This window comes from Alternaria incomplexa (genome assembly GCF_024043165.1).
Source record: "Alternaria incomplexa strain BMP 0042 chromosome Unknown scaffold_24, whole genome shotgun sequence".
NCBI lineage: Eukaryota > Fungi > Ascomycota > Dothideomycetes > Pleosporales > Pleosporaceae > Alternaria > Alternaria incomplexa.
Window position 1 is genome coordinate 113,066 of NW_026249873.1, and position 23,698 is coordinate 136,763.

Below are 23,698 nucleotides of genomic sequence, written 5' to 3' on the forward strand. Positions count from 1 at the left end.
GAGACCCTGCACCGGGAAATTACACAGACCGCCTTACCCTGCCGCAACTCGTGCCTGGCATGTGGCCCCCCACCCATTCATCCGCCCGTGCATTCCCCAAGAACGCCAAAATACCGAACGCGTCACCTTTTGTCCAACCTAACAATAAATTGACGGCATCTCGGCTCTTGCGACCCTTTGTTTTAGTCACGGCGCGTATATCCATTCCTGATGTTGTTTGCAGGACTTGGGTAGGCGAGTGGTTATATTGCTTTTGGCTTGGGAAGAGGGTTGACGCGTGGCTCGCGCGATACATGCCGCGCTGTTCGAGAACGTAGGATCGATGGCGAGATTGTAGGATGCGCTTCCTTCACGAAAACGACGTGCCGAGAGCCGCGATATTGCAAAGTCGTTTGGGCAGACCGGTGCCGAATGCGTATGCATTCGCGCCTGCCGCTTCTACTATACCACCATCTTACAGCCGGGGTCAGCTTGTCATCTTCCGGTCACCCAACCATGATCCAAGGAGACACCGTTGTGTGCTACGAAGGTTTATCCGGTCTTATTTGGACATCTTGTGTCGGCCACAGATGCCTAGTCAGGCAGAGAAGATTTATTGGGAGGTAAGCTGAAGCTGGGTCAGAAACATACTAACAGCGTCAATATTCTGGAAATTCTCTTTATACACGTATGAATCCCCAGTGTTTGAAGAGCTGGAGCGCAGATCAAGGTTCTTGGAAGGAACGCTTTCCGTCGCAATTACCACCCTTCATCGCGAAAGTCTGGTGCAAGGATGCCGCATTCATAGTCTTGGATATAATCGTTCACCAAGCGAATGAAACGCCAAACTACTACAACAAACCGCGATGATGCTCGCTGGTATCTCTATTGTAGATGTAGTTGACCTAGATACATATCGCCTTCTCGAAGACCGACGCCGATGTCTTTGTAGTCGCCTCGCTGGTGTCCACTTCTGCCACATGCACTTCCACATTGGCAGGTGCAAGTGTCCCAGTGGAACAAAATTCAGAGGCCTACACGCCACCGAGGAAAGGCTGCGAGCGTTCGACACAATATGGGCTGGCATTGCTCGAGACGCTGCCTGCCCCAGCACTAGAAGGCGACCAGAAGATTCTTCCAGTGCATGCTGATATCGAAGACCGAAACGGTGCGGGCTCAGAGCCTATTCAACCCTCGTCTCCTCCCGCGTCGCCCGCGCCACTGCGAAAGCGCGCACGAATCGGGACCGTCAATGCGCCTATCCTGCTCTCATCAGATGTCCAGAACGAAGACCACACCGAACCGGAGCCGAGGGCCGACGACTACATCAAAGTCGTCTGCGCATCAAAATTGTACAACGACATGCCTCTCCGGCAGAAGGTTACCAAGGATACATACATCTTCTTGCGGCAGATGCGACGCGATTTTGTGCCTTGGACTGCTAGCATATGGGATACGAACACTGCGCGTGACGGCACAATACTTGGCGGTTGCATGTTTGCCCAAGCTGATCCTGCGAAGGCCTACAAGCAAAACAAGCTCGTGAAGAGCCCCGGGATAGTTCTGGAGTATGGGATATATGCTGGTGTAAGTTGCATGCTGGTGCACGAGCTTCTCGACATGCTTCGTATGCTAGAAACCGTCTAAAGATAGTAGATCTAGGTATAAGCAAGGCGACTAATAGAGAAGCTACGAGTTTATTCAAAGGTAGGATAAACAGGTTTGCCGAATACATCCACGTCGAATGTGCCAGTGGGTATTGTTGTGAGCGGTTGTCGCAGTCTATACAGCATGCTGGAAACTTGCATCTCCGACATGAGGCCTGGCAGTGTCATCACCAGCGCATGTATATTTCGCCGGTGACAGCGCGCCGTATCGTGCACCAATACCAACCCTTCCTACACTATCTGACTTGCGAGGTCAGCCGCCCAATTCAGCTCCGGTTCGGTGGTACGAGCATTGAGTACACGCGACAACCGCCTTTTGCATCTGCCGACAACAGCCTTAAGCCAGGTATTCCGCGGCATCCTATTTGATCGGAGAGGCACCTACAAGTGCTCTGATCGCGTATATGTCGCAGGTCGTACGCCAGTGTAGCTCTCAACCATACTAGAAGACTTGCTGAAGCCGGTTCCGACTTTCTCGTCTTCACCAAATCGAGTCACAAGAACATCACAGACAGACGAGTGATCAACAGATAATAGGCTAATATCCTCCTAGACAAGTCTTTCTCTTCGGTACTCGCATCGCAAGGAGCATCAAAAAGCCAGAATCAGTTCAAGCTGCATACAGGATGCGGCGTCGCGATTCCTGGAAACGAGATTGAGGGTTGCAAAGGCTGAGACGTTCACCCGATGGCACAAGAAACCTTACATTATGTATCGTGCTTTCATATTGCATACAACCAAGAAGCACAAGTTTTTAAACACCTCCAGGAACATTTTAGGGACATGATTGCCAACTATGGGCTGTTAGGCCAACCGAGCGTGATAGGTGTCGAGTTTTAAGCTTGTCAAGACGTCCGTCCCTTCCATCTTAACCATGCCCGCAGCAACACCAGCCAACATCACCGCCAATGTCAATAAGAGGGCTATCAGGAGTAGCTGCAAAAGGTAAGCTCAATACGTGCTGCTCTCCCGCACCAAAGGGACACTTTGCTTTGTATTAAAAGCGTGAAACACCCACCTACTCGCATCGCTCACACAGCCGAACCATAGCATACAACACCGAAAAGACGCTGCAAAAGCAGTCAAGAGGCCTATGTCAGCCTCTCAGCGAACGGTATTGCCATCTTACCCCTACCAGCTCCCTGATGGTGCGCGCTGCGGTGATAGGCCCAGGCGACTACTCTAAGACTACGATGTAGATCTGTACTTCCACATATCGCTTTGGAGAACACGGTGTAGGTTATGATCCGGTTTCTAACTGCCATCTTGCTAATCAGACGGTGTATTATAGGCTTTCTTAGCTTAAAATGTGTCGACCTAGGCTACTACATAGAAGTAGATACGAAAGAATGCATCATAATGTATAGGTTTGGAGCACACGATACAGGTCATGATCCGGTTTCCGACTGCCATCTTGCTGATCGGACGGTGTATTATAGACATTATTGGCTTGGAATATGTCGGCCTTGCCTACTACACTAGCACAGATACGGAAGTATACATCCTAATGCATAGGTCTAAAGCATACGATATGGGTTATGTCGACGTTTCTAGCTGCATTCCGACTAACTCTGCGGTGTGCGATGCGACTACCACGAAGCTTAAAGCAAAAAACTCGCTTTAATATACCCGTTTGAAGCATACAATGCAAGTAGTAACGAAGTCTCTAGCTGCATTCCGACCGTATCTGCGGTGTGCGATGCGACTGCCACGAAGGTTAAGGTATCAATACGTGCTTCAATATACCCGTTTGAAGCATACGATGTAAGTCGTGACGAAGTCTCTAGCTGCATTCCGACCAAATCTGCGGTGTGCGATTAGACTACCGTGAAGGTGAAAGCATAGATACTCACTTTAATGTACCTGTTTGAAACATACCGTGAAGGTGAAAGCATGAATACTCACTTCTATGTACCCGTTTGAAGCATACAACGTGAGCCGTAGTGGAGTATCTAGATGTCATGAATTAGCTATGCGGTATCGAGTGGACTTAATGTCTTCGAATAGAACAAAATTGCTAGATGCATTCTCGTACCAAGAGCCAAACATACCTCAACTCATCGCAACGCTTCAAGGCATTCGCAGCTACTTGCTTCGCTACGTACATATGCTTTTTAATTATCGTGGAAATGCAGCATAAAGAACCTTGGAACGCATGCTTTATACTCCCGGCCGGTTTCCACCTATATTCACCGCCCCAAGACTTATTCTTAACTACAACCGCACAAGAGTTCATAGCATTTCACGGTACCAACATGTAGATATAGTTTGACTCAAATCTTTCATTGCACCATGCTACGCTAAAAGCCCAACATGCCTGACCAAAACAAACATGAAATTGGGTATCATATCGAATACACTGATCCAGCCTTTTCCTTCCAAAACGCCTAGCACTCGGTTCGGAAAACCAAATCTCGTCCGCACATCGAAGCATTGTGCCTCAAACATCTTCGCTCTCTACATACCGCTGCGTGCGAGAACCCAGGAATGCTTGAGAATGACGCCACGTGAAGATGATGCCGCTGAATATGATACATGATGAAATAAAGGCGGCCTGTGAGCCTAAATGCCCACTCTCTCACTACCGTACTTCCATAATCATCCGGGAGCTCTTGTCTGAACCTGCATTCAGCGATCAACACTCACCTTCCCAGCACCCTTGCCCATCTTCTTGCCGACGTCCAGATCGTCAAGCTGTCCCTTCTTAAAGTAGTGAGGAGCTAGTTCACTGAGCCATGATGCTTCAATTGGGGCGACAGTACGCATCCACGATTTTGAGGTCTCCACCTGCTCGAAGTAGCATACCAAACGCGGCCGCTTGTCTCTCAGACAGGAGGATGGATGGATCCAGACTTGGTTGCGCGAGGAAAGGCAGCGATAGCTCATGCCATCCTTGTTTAGCCGGGCGGTATTGGCGAAGTATGCCGAAGTCCAACTCTTCATGATCTTGACGTGATCGGCTGACCCACAGCTACTCCTCTCTATCTCAACCTTGTCACAAAGTCTGAACAGCTGATCGCGAACATCGACCACGCGGTTGAGCGTCCGATACTGAACGAAATTGTCCTGACACCAACTTTTGCTGAACCCTGTCTCCTCGAACTCGTTCCAAAGGTTCAGAAGTGAGATCATGTCCCCGTGCTCTGATGCAAATCTCTGCCGTGCTAGATCTGCTGCAGCTTTCTTATCTTTCGGACTAAACCACAGCCCGTTACCTCCCTCCGATACCATAGCAACAATCGTGACTATCTGGTCGACGCAGCCAAGACTGTCAGCAGCTAGCAGAGCTTTCGCTAGCTTTGGATCCAATGGCAGTTCGCTTGCCTTTCGACCCAACTTCGTGATTTGTCCTTCACTGTTCAGGTATTGAAGAGCGTAAAGCGTCTCGAGGCTTAAGCACATGGCTTCGGGAGGAGGCTTGGAAGGCAGATCGAAGTTGAGGATGTCGTTTATTCCCATACTCTTCATCATCAGTATCATGGAATCGAGGTTTGAGCGTAGGATCTCTGGCTCCGTCGAAGGCGGAAGTTCGTTGTAAAAGGACCACTTTGTAAACAGCCTGAAGCAAATGCCAGGGGACACTCTGCCCGCACGACCACTGCGCTGATTACAGCTGGATTGTGATGTGGGCACAACTGATAAGGTCTCGGTACCTAGTCTTGCGTCATACCGCTTCTGTTTGACCATTCCCGAATCTATCACATAAACGATGCCGTCTATAGTCAAAGACGTTTCAGCGATATTTGTACTAATGACGACCTTGCGGCTGCCCTGTGGCGTTGGCGAGAAGATACGCTGTTGAGAATCTGTCTCCATGCTACTGAAGATTGGTGCGACTACGACAGGTGCCATTCTGTTTCCGAGCTTTTTGGCAGTAGACTCGATAGACTCTGCAGCCTGTATGATCTCATCCTCGCCGGTAAGGAAAATCAGAACGTCCCCCTTCGGTTGCGACGCGTGGATTTGCCAGAAGGTAGTTAGGGCCGCGCTCAGATAGTTGGCCTCCGGCGACGACGTGTATAGTTTCTGGACTGGGAATGTTCGACCTGGGACGTGTAACACATTGCTGTTGTCGAAGTATTCAGAGAAGAACTGAGCGTTCAGGGTAGCCGAAGCGATGACAAGACGAAAATCTGGTCGGCAACGGGCAATCTCACGGGTCAAGACCATCAGCACGTCGGTAGAAATGGTCCTTTCGTGCGCCTCGTCCAGAATGATTACGCTGTACTCATCCAGTAGGGGGGACGTAAGACATTGCTTCAGGAGTAGGCCGTCCGTAAGGTAGACGATCTCAGTAGTCGCGGCATCGAACTTCTCCTCAAAGCGGACCTGATAGCCAACCTCTTTGCCCAAGCGAACGCCAGCCTCTTCTGCCACGCGTTTGGCAACGCTCATAGCCGCCACACGTCGGGGCTGCGTACAGCCAATGCGCCCCTGCTTCGCGAACCCAGCATCGCGCAAAAATTGCGTGATCTGCGTGGTCTTTCCGCTTCCAGTCTCACCGACGAAGACGAGTATCTGTTCAGTCTGTAGAGCTTTGATGAACTCATCCTTGTATTGGTAGACCGGTAATGAACGGCGAACTTCCTCGATTGAGGCGGCATGCTTCTCTGCTTCGTCCACGAGCATCTCAAGCCTCTGCTTCTCCAGGTCCACCATAGGTCCATCATATACCACGTCCTGTGCTGGATCTAGCACAAATTCCCACCCGTCAGCCTGCTCTCGGAGGGCATCGGTTGGCTTGGTCTGACCAGATATCTTGTTCATGGTGTTCTCTTCCCAGAGCTGGTATTCGCTCTTGTAGTCGACATCTGTGTCCTTGTGTCTGCGAGTAAGAGCTTCGTTTTTATTCGAGTACTCGGCGTCGGGAATTTGGAAACCGGAACCAGAATCGTCAATCGCATTTCGCGCCTCGGCCAACTCCAGGGTCTGACGATTCTTCTTGAACTCGGCTCTTTCTCTCTCGCTCAGCTTGTTGCCCAGCCTCTCCTCCTCTTCTGCTTCTTCGGCGACCTGGCGGCGGAGTAGGGCGAGTTGTTGCGCTTCGCGTTCGGCAAGGTATTTCTGGCGCGACGCCAACCTCAAGGCGCTGACATCCTGGTCGCCGGTCTTGCGGCGTTTGGAATCCATGATGTGTGGTAGTTCGAGTGTGTTGGCGGTCGCGCGATTCGTCGGGAGCGTGGTGTCGAGTCGAGGGTATGGTATGCGTGTGCGCGCGAGGTTTGTGGGCGTGGAGGGTTCACTCGGATGGTGGAGCTCGACTACGAAATGTTGGAGCTCGGACCAGGTGGCGCGAGCTAGCTAGCGGGATGCAAACTTCGGTTGCCGACTACAACGAAGCTTGTCCGCAACAAGATGAAGACAAAATTCGAGTCTGGAGGATACAACGTCGTACGTTTCGTTGGTTCGTCAGATGAAAAGTTCTTGTAGCCTCAGGGTAGGCGCTTTCCAGGTGCTGGTCTTCACAGAGTGGGCTGAGGAAAGTTGAGAGGAAGAAGAGTGTAGGAGAGGAGCCTGATATATACCCAGGTGGCGTCTCAAAGGCCAGCGTGGACAGCAGCCTGGTAGGTGAGAGACGGTGGTACCGATGGAACCATGGATGAGAGGTGGGAGGTGAGTTGGCTGAAGCATGTCCGGGCGGGTGTAAAAGAGTCACAAGAGTGGGGCTACGTCATAGGCAGCCACGACGAAGAGAAGGAACGGTGATGGTAAAAGTGGAGACGAGAGAACAACGCAGTGATGGTGATAGGTGAGTTTGCGTATGAGCGGTACTGATGGTAGTCATGGACTGGAACTCTTGCGCATGGTGAGAGTATGGCACGTATCAGCATGAAAGTCATCGCGAACTTTGGTACTGTGTCTGGCATGAATGGAGCGAACACCATCGTTCTACTACTGGCACTGCACTCGGTCTATAGGCCCCGGGGAAATGTGCCATTTCAGCCAGCGATAGCATTGTCACAGTGCTGAACAGTACTTCGGCACAGAATGGCATATGCTCTCGAGCTCACCGCGTTGCCTTCGACATCCTTTGTTGAAGTGCGCCGCCATCTGCTATCGGAACAAAGAATCAGGCGTCAGCCTAAGAACATGAACCACAATCACAACCCCTCCGCCGTTTTGCACCGCACCCAATACCTGCCGTCCATCCCCAACACCAAGTTGCGACTTCCCTCTCAACCAAGAAATCACCACACCAAGGACCGCGGATTGCAAATCAACAGCCACGGTTGGCCACACCAACCACACTGACCAATTCATCCCGTGTGACTCCGTCATTACTCCGAACAACATGACGCGACTTGGAACGCGTTCTCGCAAATGAGGCAAGAGCGTTTACACGGCACGTTTGCCTTAGGAATATGGGCACATCGAGACAGACACGAATGCGCGTCATGAACATAGCGCGACAAGTAGGTTTCGGCAACCGCGATGCATGCCTGCAAAGTCCGTATGCGAGATATTAGCATAGGCGACATGAGGTCAAAAACCATAGTGACCAAGTCTCGCCAACGTAAAGATATCATATTTCATTATCATAACCCACTACCCAGCACCATCCATCTTAACACCACGCTTCATGAACGCTAGAAACCTCGAAAGAACTATGCAAATGACACATGCTGACAACACCCTCATCCTGCCTATCAGCACCTTCATCCCACACCTACACCCACACCATACCACCCACTCAATGACTAATATACTGAAACACAGCGCTAACATCCCTCAACCCATCGCCCGTCTCCTGCCTCAACAACAAATCCTGGATCTTGCCCAACGGCCCACTCTCCCCATCATTGACAAAGTGATTCCACGTACTCGTATCACCGTAAAGCATCGCGGGCGCTTTCGCCACTTGTCTCCCGTCTTCCTTCCTACAGCGCTTGCACTTGAATGTGTCGTGTGTGTCACTCGTAGTGTTGTCGCGGTACTGGAACAACTCGCGGAGAGAGTCGAGTGAGAAATGGCGTTCAACATCCTCCGCGCTGTCGACGACACAAGACGATAAAGACTGTTTGTGGGACTGGCGCTGGAAGACCTTCTCTTCGATAGTACCCGTGGTGATGAAGCGGTACACGAAACAATCTTTCTTCTGTCCGTCACGCCATACACGAGCGAGGGCTTGTTGATCGGCAGCAGGGTTCCAATCAGGGTCGAAGAGGACGAGGCGGTTCGCGCCGATGAGGTTGAGACCGCAGCCACCGGCTTTGGAGGAGAGGAGGAAGACGAATTCGGGGCTCTCGGGGTCGTTGAACTTGTCGACTAGCTTTTGGCGCTTGCTCACGTTCATGGTGCCGTCGAGACGGAAACAGCCGTAGCCGCGTGAGCGGCATAGCATGGCGAAGATGTCGAGGGTTTGCGTGTAGTTGGAGATGAGGACGATTTTGTCGTTGGTTTCGGCGCGGATGCGGGCGAGCATGCGGTCTAGGACGGCCATCTTGCCGGAGTACCATGTCTTGACCTCGCGGTCTCGGCCTCGCGCATCCTTCTGCACAAAGTCTTCTGGTAGCTTGTCTTCACAGCCTGGCAAGTCTTCTGGTAGGTTGAGTAGATCGGGATGGTTGCACAGCTTCTTGAGCATGCCGATGACCTTGAGCGGCTGCGAACCCTTGCCGCGGAGTAGACTCTGGACATCGGGTGACTTGATGAAATGGTTGTATAGGTCCTTCTGGAACGGCGCAAGGTTGCAGAACACGACGTGCTCGTACTTGACTGGCAGGTATTTGGAGAGAATGTCGTTGGTTCGTCGGATGATGAACTTGTTGACTAACCCGAGAAGCTCGGTGAGCCGCTCAGTACCCTTCTTGACATCCGCATCTGTTCCATTGGCATCGCGACCTTTCAAAATAGGAATCTCGTAATGCTTGCGGAACTCCATGCGCGTACCGAGGTAGTTGGGGTTGGCGAAGTTGAGTAGCGCAAAGTACTCTGACAGATCGTTCTGGATGGGTGTACCGGAAAGAATAACTCTCCTCTGCACGTTCAGGTTGTTGAGCGCGGTAAACGTCAAGCTATCACCGTTTTTCAGGCGATGGCCTTCGTCGCAAAGCATCAAGCCGATAGGTGTCTGTCCGAATTCGTCGGCGTAGAGGCGCAGAGTTTCGTAGGATACGATGAGGACAGGTCTGACGACTGCACGTCCAGATGCGATCGACCATTGTCGTATTTGCTGGATGAGCTCCTCTTTCGAGGCCTTGCCGTCAATCGCAAAGGGTGTGACAGCATCCTTCCCAAGCCATTTGATAAGCTCGTTCGCCCAATTCCTCACTAAACTCGACGGACAAGCGATAACGCACTTTTGTATCGTCGACTTGCCAGCATCGGGTGACTGCTTGAGTAGTGTCCACATGAGCGCGATGCACTGCAGCGTCTTTCCAAGACCCATCTCGTCGGCCATGATACACCCATTCGCCTTGGGATCGATCATACCCGTCGTGGCGCGATACAAGAACTTCACACCCTCGACTTGATGCGGTCGCAGAACCTTTGCAAGTCTCGGATCAATGACGACCGGTACGCGCGGTCGCTCGTTGTCCACCTTCTTCTTCAACCCCAGTATCTCCGCCAAACTCTTGTGTACCAGCGGCGCCTCCATCTCCTTCTTCTCTGTCTGACTCAACTTCGGTTCCGCCTCTTCCTTCGGTATCGGTTTGTCGTCAACCGTAGGATCGTACAGTACTATCGCAAACTCTCCGCTGGGGTCGTGCAGCGGTCGCGCAACAAAGACAGTTCCAGTGCGCATACCCAGCAGCGGCGCTGGTCGATTCGGGTTGTAGGCTCCAACATCCTTGTTAACTAAAGGAACGATGAACTTGGTTCTGAACGCGGTATCTTTGTCTTTGGGCTTGAAGACGGGAAATCGGTTGGCGTCCCGTGTGGCGAGGGCTAATCGGTCTTCATTCGAGTACGGCTTATCGCTCTCTCCGTCTTCACCTCCTGCACCAGAGTAATCGACCTTCCTCCTCTTCCTTGCGGGTTTCGTTGAGACACTGGATACTGTTGCCGAGCCAGGGCATCGGAAGGGCTTGATGAGTCGTTCGGTCGACTGTGGAGTGCCACCATATAGACGCGCCGCGGGCTTCGCAGGGGTGGCCTCGCCCGCTGCGAGAGATTTCGGTCGATGCATGAGAAATTGACACTTCTAGGAGGCACTGGGGAGGTTTGCAGCCTATGTCCGGTCGATGTGGTGGGAGATGGGAGGAAAGAGAGTGTCGTGCGGGAATGCTGATCAGTGCTCCCAGGTGGCGGAATTGCGACGCGTAGATTGTTAGCTCAATCACGTCGTCACGTGGAACGACAGGCAGCATCGTCATCCCACCAAGATCCAAAATCTCCATCATACCTAGAAACCGTATCTCCATAACTTCCTGTTCACATTCCCATCATTTCAATACGTCCAACGCGTCAATCGCATACCTCACCATATCCCGGAAAACCCTGTGACCGACACCTCCGAGCCCATCTCCGCAAATTCCCCAGCAACCCACCCCAACGCAAACCACATCCCCACCCAACCATGGCGCGAAAAGCAATAGCAAAAGACCAAATCGTCAAATTGATCGTAGGCGCAGGGCAAGCGTCGCCCTCGCCGCCTGTCGGTCCAGCGCTGGGAAGTAAAGGTGTGAAGAGCATGGATTTCTGCAAAGTACGTTTGCCAATCGCCCCGGCTGTCGCATAGCTTCATAGTCGATTGTCGCATAACCAATTCATGTATACTGATTATGATACAGGAGTTCAACGCCCGCACCGCCCACTACACCCCCGGCACCCCCATCCCCGCCCGCATAACCGTCCGCCCCGACCGCTCCTTCCACTTCCAACTGCGCACACCTCCCACCGCCACCCTCCTCCTCTCCGCCGCCGGCGTGCTCCCCACCAAGAACAAGATAAGAGGTGCTGGAAACGTACCCGGGCCTATGAACAACCACGACGGGCAAAAAGGAAAGACGTCGACGAGTAGTCCGACTGTGGGAAACGCGGTGAAAGGGACTGTGGGCACGGTTAGTCTGAAGCATGTGTATGAGATTGCGAAGATCAAGCATGGCGAGACGAGGTTGAGTGGGTTGAGTTTGGAGGGCGTGGCGAGGAGTGTGGTGGGGCAGGCGGGGAGTATTGGGGTGGTTGTTGTGCCGTAGATGGGGGAGGAAGTGCTGGGAAGAGGTGGAGGTTGTGGAGGGCTGGAGAGATGAAGGAGTGCCAGAACCCATACGGAGCGCTGCATGACAGGAGTTATGTAATGTGGCTTGGGCGTGGTGTATACTTTGAGAACATTTACGTTGAGTGGAGAAGAGCTTGTACATATATTGTATACCTGGATAGACTCATGATGCATGATCAATTTCGACTTTATGTGGACTGGAATGCTGGGGTGGACTTGTGAACAGATTGAGTATGAAGAGGCTTTTGTGCCAACAAATATCTGACTGTATCTAACAATGACTGCGACAAGATAGCAATGACACTTCCTACTGTTACATCTTCACCCCAAATCTTCCCGACACAATCCTCAATCCAAGGATAGACTCGGCGCTGTAGCTGCGTTCCATCCGTTCGAGCTGGTGTTCAGTATTACACTGAGTGCTCTGGGCAGACCATCGACACGGGCATACTCCCATGCGATCTCGTCGTTCCGCAGTAAAGTCCGGCGCTGTCGTACCCCATCCATGTCTCCCTCACGAAAACCCATAAACACCCCCCTGCTCCTGGAACCTCAACTGATGATCCCTCAAATCCGCCCAAAGCCTCAACTCACTCTCCTCATCCAGCGCGCCACTGGGATCACTCGCCTCAGGACTCACCCTCTCCAACTTACTCAAGATATCAAGGAACTTGTAAAGATAATCCTGATGCTGCAACGCCACACTGCCCCTTCTCTCCTTGGGCACCTCAAGCAGCGTGCTAGCAATCGAGCGAATCTTCTGCGTCTGTGTCGACATGAACCGTAAGCTTGCGATCGGGCTGATGGTGTTTGGGCGAAAGAAATCACGTGTCGACATGGAGATGACGTAGTCGTCAATCTCATGGACTGGGTAGAGGAAATCTGAGTTTTGCAACTAAACGTAGAGACTTACAAAGGAGTCGCCGTTGGGCTCCATGTTGACCATGTCGATGCTGCCCAGTACGACGAGGAGGTCTTTGACCACTTGTTCGCGCTCTTCTGACATTGCCTTTTCGAGCGCGTCGGCGTCGGTTGTTGTGCCGGATACAAACCTGTCGATTCCTGCTGCGAGGACGTTGGACGTGTTTTGCGCACCAGCTTGGCCCTTTGACCGCTGATACTTATCCAGTTGAAGGAAGTACTTTTCCACGAGGTGCGAGCGAGTGGACAGATGGCTGGCGTAGATGTTCGCTTTCTGGATCTCGTAGCGTCGCAATTCGTGCGCTTCCGGCTTGTGATGTGTGTCCATGGCGGGGTCTCGCATCCCAGAGTATTCTGGCATGGGCGGGTAGTAGGGTTTCTGCTGTTCGAGCCCACTATTGCTGCTAGACTTTGGTCGGACTTTGAGCACCTCTGGTAGGCTGTCCAGGATCTGCCGACAGCGCTGCAGGCTTTGTGTGAAGATCTGTTGTTGCCGATCCCAGTCGAATATCTCGTCAATGCCAAATGCCATCTCTGCCGTTGCTAGCGACGAGTATGACAGGAAGATGCGCACGTTGATGTTGAATCCAGTGAGCATGGAGACGACCCCTTCGCGCTGCGGTTGTATCTCATTTGGGAAGATGTGTACATCGTCGACTTCTCGCGGGAGTGGTGGTAGAGGCTCGGTAGGTGTGGCAGGCGCAATCATCAGCTCGCCGAAGGAAGCGCCGAGCTGTTGTATAGTCCTGTCAAAGTCAGTCATGGTCGACACTGCGAGAATGCCCAAACGTACCGCACACCCACAAAAACCGTCCAGAAGACGCGCCGACCAATCTCCTCGGTGATGTAGTCTACTTTGAACTCTCTCGAGCCATCGTGGTTCGGTCCGTTGGAGCCCCACGCACTCGGCATGCCCCCAAGATAGGTATAGCCCTGAGCCTCGGGTTTATGGAGACCCAGGGAGCGTATGATGGTCAGGCACTCGGCGAGGTACAGTCGCAGTTGCCGCCATTGGAATACGTAGGCTCCGGTCAAGCCGAGGAAGTAGCTGGTACACGCGTCGTACACGTTCAGAGACGGCCGGTCGAGATAGCCGGGTCCTCGCGCCCGCGCGCACACGTCCCGGCACTTGTCGACGAGGGAGAGGTGGTTCGGGTATTCGCGTCGCGTCTGTGTGTTGAGATGGAGGCGTGGTTTTCGAGGAAAAGACGCGACGAGGACCGCGATCATGGACGCCAGCAAGGCGAGGAAGGAGGGATTCGTCAGGTCCTCCCTATGCCCCCATGCTTCGCGGAACGACGGCTCGTGCGGAAAGGGACATAGCGGATGTATGAATGTGAAGAAGTCGTCGATGAGGGCGTTCAGGGTGGGCAGGGCGCATATCTCCTCGGCGGAGAGCTGGGCTGGATGCGACGACTGCAGTTGCGCCAGCGCATGGGCGGCATTGGTAGGAGACTGCGGCGTCGACGACTCGGAGTCCAGGTCGCCTATCCTGCGCTTCTTGATCGCTTCGGCATGCCTATTGGGCGGTCCGCGTCGTCGGCTCGGGCGCTCAAAGGTACATGGAATCTCCAGCGCGAGGCACGCTCTACACGGCGGGCCCGATTCGTCGCACTACAGACGTCAGTGTCTATCATAGTATTATGACTGAATGCGCCCACCTTGACTTTGCGAATGCTGCACGAATCACAAGCTTTGCGCAGGCGGTTCGGCTTGGATTGCTGCGGCAGCGGAGGATTCAAGGCATGGTTCGCTTGGAGAGCCTGCTGGGCCTGGAGCACCTCGTTGATATTCTCGAGCTTCGGGTATGCGGCTTCTTGCGGGTAGGCTATGCGCGACGACGGTGCCTGACCGTCGAGAACCTGCCCGTTGGGATACAAGGGCGTGTAATTATGCGGGTCCTGGCCGTCTGGTGGTGCAGGATACTGCGACGCATGCGGAGAAGAAGTCATGGCGTAGCCGCAGTTCTACCGTGACGAGGGAAGGACGTTGGCTGATGTCCCGTTAGCTTCCGGTTAAACAAACAACTGCTCGGTAGCTTCCAGATGTATCAAGACGACAGGGCGCGATCAACTGCCTGGCCGAACGTGACAGGTCTAGTAGAGTTTCTAGTAGGCTTACTTGCATACAGGTTTCGCGGTCCGATCAGACGCGGCAATTACCGACGCGGTTAGATGGATACAGGGACAAGGAGAGATGGCCTGAGACCGCTCGCGGTATGCGATTGAGTGTAACAAGACCAGATGCTAGCAATTGGAAGATGTGGACGATTTAGAGTTGGTGCTGGACATTGCATGCTCATGGCATGAAAATTCAGAGGCTGTTTCAAGCTACAGATCATGTTAGGGCAGGCACGATCCGCAGGACGAAAACATCTTCTCCAGGACCCCCAGTCTCGTTACACCACGCGTGAGGGTGCTCATTTCTGCATGAATGTAGACCCATTGTCATAATGTCATGTCCAGATTTCATTTCCGCTCAATGACGCAATTCAGATAATCTCCTAGCGCGTCGATCTTATCGAAAGGAGTATACTCCGAGATCCACGAACGCATGTTCGTCCGATGAACGAATCGCGTAGACAGACATGCCATGGACGCGTTCAGTTTGCTCAGAGTTGACATTTGTGCCCGAGAAGAGATCAGTGTAAAGAATGGGTTGTGTATCAACGCCCGCTAATCCCTTCAAATTGGTATATATGCTCGCATCGCCATGCCTCTAACGTCTCAACCCACCGTATAATTCCCGTGATATGATCCAGTCCCTCTTAACGTTAACCCCCATCGCTACCACTCCCCACACCCCTACCACCCATCATCCCCATCAGGTTGCCCCCATTCGACAACCTCGTCCCCCTGTCAATCGCTATCATCACTATCCGGCGAACTCCTCGTTGGCGGCCGCGAACTACGCGACAGCGAAAAGTCCAGAATATCCGACTTGGAACCCGCGTCGATAAATTTGCGCAAACACCATCCGATCTGCACCGCCGTCGAGGTTTCGTTACCGAGTGGGTCGATCTGGCGGCCTTTGACAAAGACTAGATGGGTGGGTTAGTATAAGGTATTTTATGGCTGCGAGGGCGATACGTACTGATCTGGTTCTGACTATCCTCGCGATCGTACACCTTATCTGACGAGCCAAAAGCGATGATACCCAACTTCGAACTCCTCTCCTTCTCTTTCGCATGAGCGGCGCTGCGGTCAAAACCTTGCTGTGCCAAACCAGCCAGCAAGTGTTCGTAGATCTTGCGTGGTAGCTTAGTCGATGAAGGACTATTGGTAGGCCAGGTGGTGATGTTGAGAGTCGCTAGATTGCGCAAGTCACCCAGGCAGTTCTCGAAGTTGACGAAGCTGTCGTTCTTGCTGCGGATGACGCTCACGCCGGGAAAGGCTACAGAAATTTGCTCGAGTAGTGTGCAATCTTTGCAGATTTGTGAGAAGGAGGCGTAGTCGTAGACGAGCTCTTCGTCGCAGCTGTCGGGACCGGTGCTCGCGTGTACGTTGAGGCTTTTGAGTGTTTTGCTGTGGCGCACGATGCCGGCGGCGGCTGGTAAGGCCTTGACGTATGTGAGGTCAAGAGTGAGCGTCTCGATACCCGAGACGAGAACGAGGAAGCCGTCGATAGCGCCTAAGCCGTCGTTCTCTGCGTTATCATCGTGTTTGAACTCCAATGTCTCCAGCTTGTCGGGTAGTTTTGAGCTTTTGCTGAGCTCTGCAAACAGGGCATCAGCACCAGAACAGCCAAAGATGCGGATGCTCTTGATGGACCGGAAGTCAATCAGCTTGCAGTATGTTTCCGAAGCATAGCGCAGGTGTAGCTTTTGTAGCGTTATTTCATTGAGTGTGATCGGCGTGCACTTTGCGAACGGCTGCATATGGCTGAACATGGTCGAAGTAATGAGTCCAGGTGCATTGACTGTATCGTTCAGCTCGCGCATGGTAACAGTCGGATCCATCTCATCGAAGCTCGCATGCAGCGTGATCTTCTCTAGCTTGCGCCCAGCCACGTTCTTCAGCAAGAAGTGACAAAAGTCCAGGACCTCGCGTGAGTCTGGGTATAGGCCAAGCTTCCGTACTTCCTGGAAGCACGTTTCAATATTCGGCAGCTTCTGTAGTTCTGGCAGAACATTGCGATCCAGCGAAATGCTTTCCATCCACCGCATGCGCTTCTGCTTTTTGTACAGCAACACCAGGTTGTCTCCGGAGAACGGCGACCACGGGTGCCACGAGAACTTCTCCAGTTGGTTCTCCGGTAGCAGCTCCAAGATCATGCGAATAGCAAAGTTGGCTTGTTGCTGCTGATTGCATTTGTCCAGGACATCTGCGAGGTAGAGGTCTAGCTTCCGGACATGTTGTAGGCCGATGTTCTTGGGGTTGAGGAAGGCTGCAAGGCGCGTGTCGTGGGGTGAACCGACGTCAAGGGTTACTTCGTAGTAGAGTTGGCGGACGGTGATCTCGTGGAGTTGTTTGCAGGTGAGGCAGAGGTTCTTGAGGTCGGTTGGGCGGTTGATCTGCGTGGTGTAGTGTCAGCCTGGTGCTTCTCCTGCTACCTTAAACCCACCATCAACCCAGAGACTTACATGCTGGACTATCAACGTCTTCAGATCCACCGAAAGGTCCATAAAAGCCAACCGCGGCGCCATCATGTGTGCTTTTCCTCGACTCCCTCCAGATATCGCAAAGAGCACCCCGTAGCAAGTTCGCTCGTCGCCTTATCGATATGCGCGGCCGTCTACGTAAGTCTTGTTCTTGGCCTTTGAGTCTTTCTCCTCCTTTGTTGCCTAATCGCCCGCAAGATACGCAGCTGCAGTCGATCGCAATACGTCCGGCAAACTGACCGGTAAAAGTGGAGTAGGAGCGGAAGGGTTGATGGGGCAGGAAAAAGGAAGTAAGCGCGCAGGCAAGCAGCCCTTCGTAGGTTCAGCCTCACTTGTGTCCCGCCAAAGACCCACCCACCGATGTAGCTCCGCCCAAGAACAAGGGTCCACGCGGGAGGTGAATAGCGCTAACCTAAGCGACAAACTGGGGTAAGCTTGGGCTGTGAACGCGTGTGCAGCGCTGGCTGGTTGTAATTGGAGCGAGGTGGGGAACAGGGAGAGGGGAGTGGTTTGGATGACAGCTCGCTCGCAATGCAATCGATCGTCCCAACAGTCCAAGACATTCTCCTACTTTCTCGCTCGAACCTGAACGTCAGTTTCAGCTTTGACTGCTACGTCACCTCCACGCATTCATTTCACGTGGCTCAAAGCATGACTTTCCGCATTCATACATTCGTTGTTCAATCAGCTACCCGCTGTCACAAAGGCCAGGCATCTACAAACACATTCAAACATCACCCGAATAAAGCAAAAAGCAACCGTAGTGTATCAGGGTACCACATCACACAGCACATACGCATCAAATAAGCAGTTGTAGGCGCCCGGGTAACCTATGTCTAGAGACATGAATATCGTATACAACTCGAAATATCCCTCACGTCCCTCATCTCCATCACCCCCATCCTCACCCCCCTCCCCTTCTCCCATCCCCCCACCCTCTACCCAGCAACAGGCCCTCCCCCATACGCCTCCGACCCCATCGCCGCATACGCCATCCCACCCGCCGTCCTCCCCGTCTTAGCCATTTCCCTCCCCGCAGCCGCAGGGTCGTATTTCTTTGGGCCCTCTTCATCGTCATCTGAACCGTGTCCGTTCGCAGAGGGATTCGCGTTGGTGGTGTCGGCGTGGGGAGCCCATTGCTCTGAGTGAGGGTTTTTGGGCGAGAGGGAGGAGGTCATGCAGCCCATTTTGGGTAGGTGTTGGAAGGGTGTTGAGGGAGGGGTTGGGGTGTTTGTAGTGTTGGTAGTGTTGGTACGGTGATGAGGAGATGAACTGGGAGGCGCGTAGAGGTGAGGTTGATAATGGGTATGTGTGTGAAGATTGTAGATAGGTAAATTGATCCTAGTTGTGGTACAAGATAGTCGCGACCTGTACTTCACAGTATCTCCTCAAAACAAGCAGAACCCCAAAAGCTTATATCCCCCTTCCATGCTTGAATCCTTCCAAACTCCTAAGCGATGCATACCACATCCACCATCCATGGATTTACCCGGTCAATCACCCCGTAGGCGGAGTCAGGGCTGTGCAAGGCGAACATCTAGGCGAACATTATTACTTCCGAACGAAGCATTATAAAGGATGCTCAACTCGGGGTAACGCTGAGAAACGCCAATGATGCGCTCTGCATTTTCGAAGGAATCGCGAATTGTTTCCGTATGCTGATTTGGTATGTGGTGTGTTATTGTGACTTCCTGCTCCGCCACCGCCGCCGCCACCACACTCATATCCGACGTCGCAGATCAGGTCGCGAGCGGGAAAGTCTGGTGTGTGAACGTAACAGAGCGGCAGTCGGCAGTCAGTCAGCGGTCTCAGGCAACAATGGAGACGAGCGCAATGTAACATCACTTCAACAGTCCCTTCAGTAATAAGACATAGTACCAAGTCTGCAACCTACATCAAGATAAAAGCATGCAAAGCAGATGACCTAACGTCAACATAGGCTCCAGAGTGTTCAATTGTTGCATTTCGCCTACAGCAGCTTCTCTCCCTCTGCCTCTCTCTCTCCCCCTCTAGCCAGTCCCAATTCCCCCTTGAAGCAACACCCCAACCCATACCCCTCGCCACCCAAAAGCGAGCGTAACCCCCAAAACGAACCAAAATATATAAAGAATAAGCAACGCCAAACAGCCAAAAACACCTCGCTATGCAGATAGGTAGACAGGTAAGAAGCTGAAAATCGCATACCACACACCTTCTTACATCAAAAAAAAATCATGCCTGTTTGAAGAAGACGTAGAACCAGTCACCTTGTACGCGAAAAAGGATGAACAGGTCTGCAGACTACATCAGCATAGAGTAACTGAAGCTACAAAACTAAATGGTGATGTAGCTTCCATGGTGTTCAGCGTTCCTAGGTCGACGGGTGAAGTACTACTCCTCACCATCACTATCCCCGAAGCCAGCCAGTAACTCCGCTTCAAGACCATCGTCATAGTCATCTTGGAGATCTGGCGCCGTCGTCTCATTCACTTCAGGATTCTTCATCTCCTCGTCGTCACCGTCTATATCCCCCTGGTCTTCTTCTGGACCAGTGGTCTCTGGGCTGGGTAGACCTGATTTGTCCGCGGTAACAACGTTTGTGAGTGACGTCACCCGCTCCATGGTACGTTTCTTCCGCCGTTGGAGGCGCGAGGTGGTGCTGTTGACGCTGCTATCGCTTTCCTCCGTCTCGCTGACGTCGGTGGAGTTTGTGCGTTTCCGCTTCTTCTTGGCGGCTTGTTGCTGGGTATCTGATGCTGTGCTGTTGTCTGATCGGACGCTGTCGGAATCTGATTCGCTGCCGCCGCCGTCTGTGTCGGTTTCGTTCATGAAATCAGCGAGCTCGTCGTCGAGCTGCGCCCAGTCGTCGTTTGACATTTCAACTACTGGGGAGGCGTTATCCGCTGCTTCATCGCCTGTTCCGTCGATGCTCTCATCTTCCAGGTCGGCGATGGGTGAGCCGCCTCGCTCCGCCGCATCGGTCTCGATTATGTAGGGTGTCTCGTCTACATGCTCCCATCTGGTGCAGCATTGGAACATCCATTCGGGGTTCACGATCTTGATGTGGGGGTATCGGGCGGCTCGCTTTACTTTGGTTGTCTTTCGATCGGGGTTGGCAATTACGTGGGTCGTTCGCCGGGTAACATTCGTGGTAACTTCTGCGCCAAAGCTTCCGATCCATAGTGCGAAGTCCGATCTGGGAAGGGTTAGCTGCGCTCTACGAGCTCGCTACGGAGTACTTACGTTAGGACATCCACACCAAGTGGGATGATGCCAGAAAAGACAACCACCGCACCGTCGAGCACCTCGCTCTTGATGCGCGGCATAATCTCGGCGACATCAGGAATGACGTCTTCTTCCATGGAGCGCTTCTTTGGGCTCTTCTCGCCCTTGAGCTCAGCCACACGACCGCCTGTTGGCACCTTCTTGGCCTTCCTGTATTCATCGTAGAATGTGCGGTGGACGAGGTTGAGGTTGTGTTCGATGACGTCAAGCCCTCTGTCGTCGTCGTTGAGGATGCTGTGTCGGACCTTGGGTTGTTCGACCGGTCGTGAGTCGCGAGGTTCAGCTTCGGCAGGTGTCTCTTCATCCTCCCTATCCTGCATGAGCTGTTGCTGTAGCAGAGGCCGCTCTGTTTGTTGCGCGATGATGAGCTTCTCCTGCTCTTTGGCCTGCTCCTCCAAATCTTCAGTTGCTGCTAATGATATGAGCTGCTGTCCCAGCTCATTCAAATCACCATTCGTAGTTTCGGTCGTGGTCTCGAGCGGCTTGCCTGGGACGGATACGACACTCGTCGTCGCGTTCTCAGTTGTGGCCTTCTTCGGGGTCGGGGGCGATTTGTCCTTTGCGAATGACACAAGCTCTTGCTGCTTAGGCAGGAAACTCGCGTTGATATCTCCAGCGCCAGGGAAGAAGTTGAATACGGGCACGCGGACGAGGTGCGGGCTGTATTGCCAGACGTCTGCTCTGTCGTCAATGATAACGCACATGGCTGTGTTCTGGTAGAAGAGCCGCGTCAGACTCTTGAGCTTGTCTGTGTAGTTCTCGTCGCGGCTGAGGATGCGGTCGCCAAAGTACTTGCGCTCGGGATCGATGATCTTTGCGACGGCTTGCGCATAGGCTCGGGTGGCCATGGTGTAGACGTGCATCTCGTAGAGCTTCGAGACTCGGTCGAAAAAGTCCTTGAGGCCTGGGCGCATCTTGACGTAGTACCAGTTCGCAGCCACATTGGAGACATTGTCATCCGCCAGCTGGAAGCCCTGTACGTCTTTGACGGCATCGTGGTTCGGGTTCTCGGGGTCGGCTTTCCATTCGGCAATGGTGCGCTCGCAGGTGGTGTGGATGACGGTCTGGTCCAGATCGACAATGAGGGTCAGCTTGCGCGCGCTCAACAGGCGCTTCTTGGCGTCCTCCTCTGCCGCTACCGCCTCCTTGTGACTGACAAGGAGCGCCGTGTTGTCGTGCGCCATGTTGACCGTCGCGCGTCCGACATCGAGCTCCTTGGTGAGGTAGTCGACCTGCGTCATGTCGCGGCCGCAGTCGACGCAGAGGCCGCCAAACTGTGTCTCGTGCGTGCATGGCTCTTCGATCTCGAGGAGTGGAGTTCTGCGGCCGTGTTAGCATGTTGCGCGCGCAGCAAGCGCGCAGTAGGCCTACCCATATCGCTCAATGACGGTGCCGGGCTTGATGAACCAGCGCGTGATCTTTCCCTCTGTGCTCGCGGCAAACGTCTGCCTGAACTTCTTCATGACCGTCTTCTCGCCTCCCCACTTGTCGCCTTCGGTGACGCGACTGTCATAGCTGTAGTTAAACAGCTTGCCCGACCGCTGGACGTCATCGTCGCGCTTCTTAAGGAGGTCGATGACGGTGACGGGATAGCTGAGATCCCGGGGCGAAACGATCTTCATGCCGAGGTGAGGCAGCCCATGCGACTGGCGACGTGGTGGTGCTGGACGTGGGCGCGTTGTGCTTCGGCTCGGCGCATTCGGGACTCCCGCGGCGAGGAGTGGTGAGTGGAAGCTTGGTCGCAGTCGCGATGCGCTATGACGTCTGGCGGCAACGTGCTGAAGTTAAGTTGAGAGTGAAGGTGTAGTTTCCAGATGTGGTGCGACGGGCTAGGTGGAGCGTGGGTAAGACCTCGGAGAAGTAGAAACCTGAATAGGTTTGCAGACTACACTACGATAGCGCAAGTAGATTGCAAGATCTGGCGTCAATGTAGGCTCCAGTGTGTTCAGTTTATTTCGTGTATGAGGTGGTGAGGTGCTGCGCGACCGGGGTTGACGTATGGCGTCGCGGCTCGGTTTCCCCCAAATATTTGGGAGCGAGGGGCGGCCATCTTTATACCTCTCAGCCACCATACTAGCGCGACTGCCACTACCTCAAACATGCCACCAAAGACAAAGAGCGCTCTCCAAATAGGACGACGCGTTTATCACCAGGCATCACGAGTCCATCCACGAACTCAACGGTACCTATTATTGGGAATCGATGCAATGCTTTTTCCGCGATACCTCCTTCGACTTGGTAGGGTCGTAGTGGCCTAGACGCGTCTGAAGCCCCGAGGAATGCCAAGACTTTACCCTCGCGAACACCAGGCTACGACATTGCACGATCGATCTGTGGGAGATGGCTTATCTGACGTATACGCACGATTTTCATAGCCTTGAAGTCCTATGCAAGTATACTCTTGATGCCTACATCTGCGCATGCCGTATTCTTTTGACTCACTAAAGATGCATGTAGGCCTCACACACACACACACACATCAAGACCTTACTGTCACGAGAACCAGCTGCACTTAATCGTAAAAGATACCCAGGACCCTCTTCGAGCAACATATCTTGTGCTCTGGGAGATGCCTCTTCTCCATGAAATGCGGTCTCACATCACGTGCCATTTCCGCTAGCAACCCGTTCTTGGGAAAATCGACGTCTTTGGAGTGCACCATGCGGCGACATAACATGATATGACTCGACAGTTGTATACTCTTGCCGCATACACACGTGCTCGATGTATAGATTCGAGTCATCAGAAATACATGTAGCCCTCACACATACTAATGCAACTTCCAGGCTGCACTTCAGTAGCATTGCATTCGCCATATCTACACACACAAACTACCAAGACGTCACTACCAAGAACACCAGCATGCGACCTATCATATCCCTACTTGCATACAAGCGACAACATATTCGTGGTCATCTAAGATTGGTCAAGTAGAAGATACGTTAATACCATTCCCATGTTTAGGCAACGACGATCTATCAGCCCCACACATCTCCATCAACCGCCGCGCAACATACCGAAAATCCTCTCGAGCATAGAACTGTGTAATCATCCATTCCATTCCATTACCTACGCCTAATTACGCTCACGACTAAAAAAACACGT

General features: G+C 52.9%; 6 protein-coding genes across 6 annotated transcripts; 2 read left to right on the forward strand and 4 right to left on the reverse strand.

The window, feature by feature from the left end:
- Positions 1 to 569: 569 nt before the first annotated feature.
- Positions 570 to 1,626, forward strand: J4E90_010610 (uncharacterized protein; the record flags this gene model as incomplete). Its single annotated transcript, XM_051440122.1, has 2 exons — positions 570 to 576; positions 1,010 to 1,626. 2 exons carry the CDS (start codon positions 570 to 572, stop codon positions 1,624 to 1,626), a joined length of 624 nt encoding a protein of 207 aa, XP_051286019.1.
- A 2,648-nt stretch (positions 1,627 to 4,274) lies between these two features.
- J4E90_010611 (uncharacterized protein) lies at positions 4,275 to 6,776 on the reverse strand (the record flags this gene model as incomplete). The annotated part of the gene is made up of 1 exon (XM_051440123.1): positions 4,275 to 6,776. The coding sequence occupies one exon, from the start codon at positions 6,774 to 6,776 to the stop codon at positions 4,275 to 4,277; it is 2,502 nt and encodes an 833-aa protein (XP_051286020.1).
- Positions 6,777 to 8,337: 1,561 nt separating this feature from the next.
- RHP54 (DNA repair protein rhp54) lies at positions 8,338 to 10,776 on the reverse strand (the record flags this gene model as incomplete). The annotated part of the gene is made up of 1 exon (XM_051440124.1): positions 8,338 to 10,776. The coding sequence occupies one exon, from the start codon at positions 10,774 to 10,776 to the stop codon at positions 8,338 to 8,340; it is 2,439 nt and encodes an 812-aa protein (XP_051286021.1).
- A 390-nt stretch (positions 10,777 to 11,166) lies between these two features.
- J4E90_010613 (uncharacterized protein) lies at positions 11,167 to 11,785 on the forward strand (the record flags this gene model as incomplete). Its single annotated transcript, XM_051440125.1, has 2 exons — positions 11,167 to 11,295; positions 11,381 to 11,785. The coding sequence occupies 2 exons, from the start codon at positions 11,167 to 11,169 to the stop codon at positions 11,783 to 11,785; spliced, it is 534 nt and encodes a 177-aa protein (XP_051286022.1).
- A 537-nt stretch (positions 11,786 to 12,322) lies between these two features.
- On the reverse strand, positions 12,323 to 17,374 carry J4E90_010614 (uncharacterized protein; the record flags this gene model as incomplete). Its single annotated transcript, XM_051440126.1, has 7 exons — positions 12,323 to 12,667; positions 12,722 to 13,475; positions 13,523 to 14,343; positions 14,391 to 14,696; positions 15,717 to 15,769; positions 15,823 to 17,242; positions 17,312 to 17,374. 7 exons carry the CDS (start codon positions 17,372 to 17,374, stop codon positions 12,323 to 12,325), a joined length of 3,762 nt encoding a protein of 1,253 aa, XP_051286023.1.
- A 2,325-nt stretch (positions 17,375 to 19,699) lies between these two features.
- Positions 19,700 to 22,215, reverse strand: J4E90_010615 (uncharacterized protein; the record flags this gene model as incomplete). The annotated part of the gene is made up of 3 exons (XM_051440127.1): positions 19,700 to 20,504; positions 20,552 to 21,913; positions 21,965 to 22,215. The coding sequence occupies 3 exons, from the start codon at positions 22,213 to 22,215 to the stop codon at positions 19,700 to 19,702; spliced, it is 2,418 nt and encodes an 805-aa protein (XP_051286024.1).
- Positions 22,216 to 23,698: the final 1,483 nt, after the last annotated feature.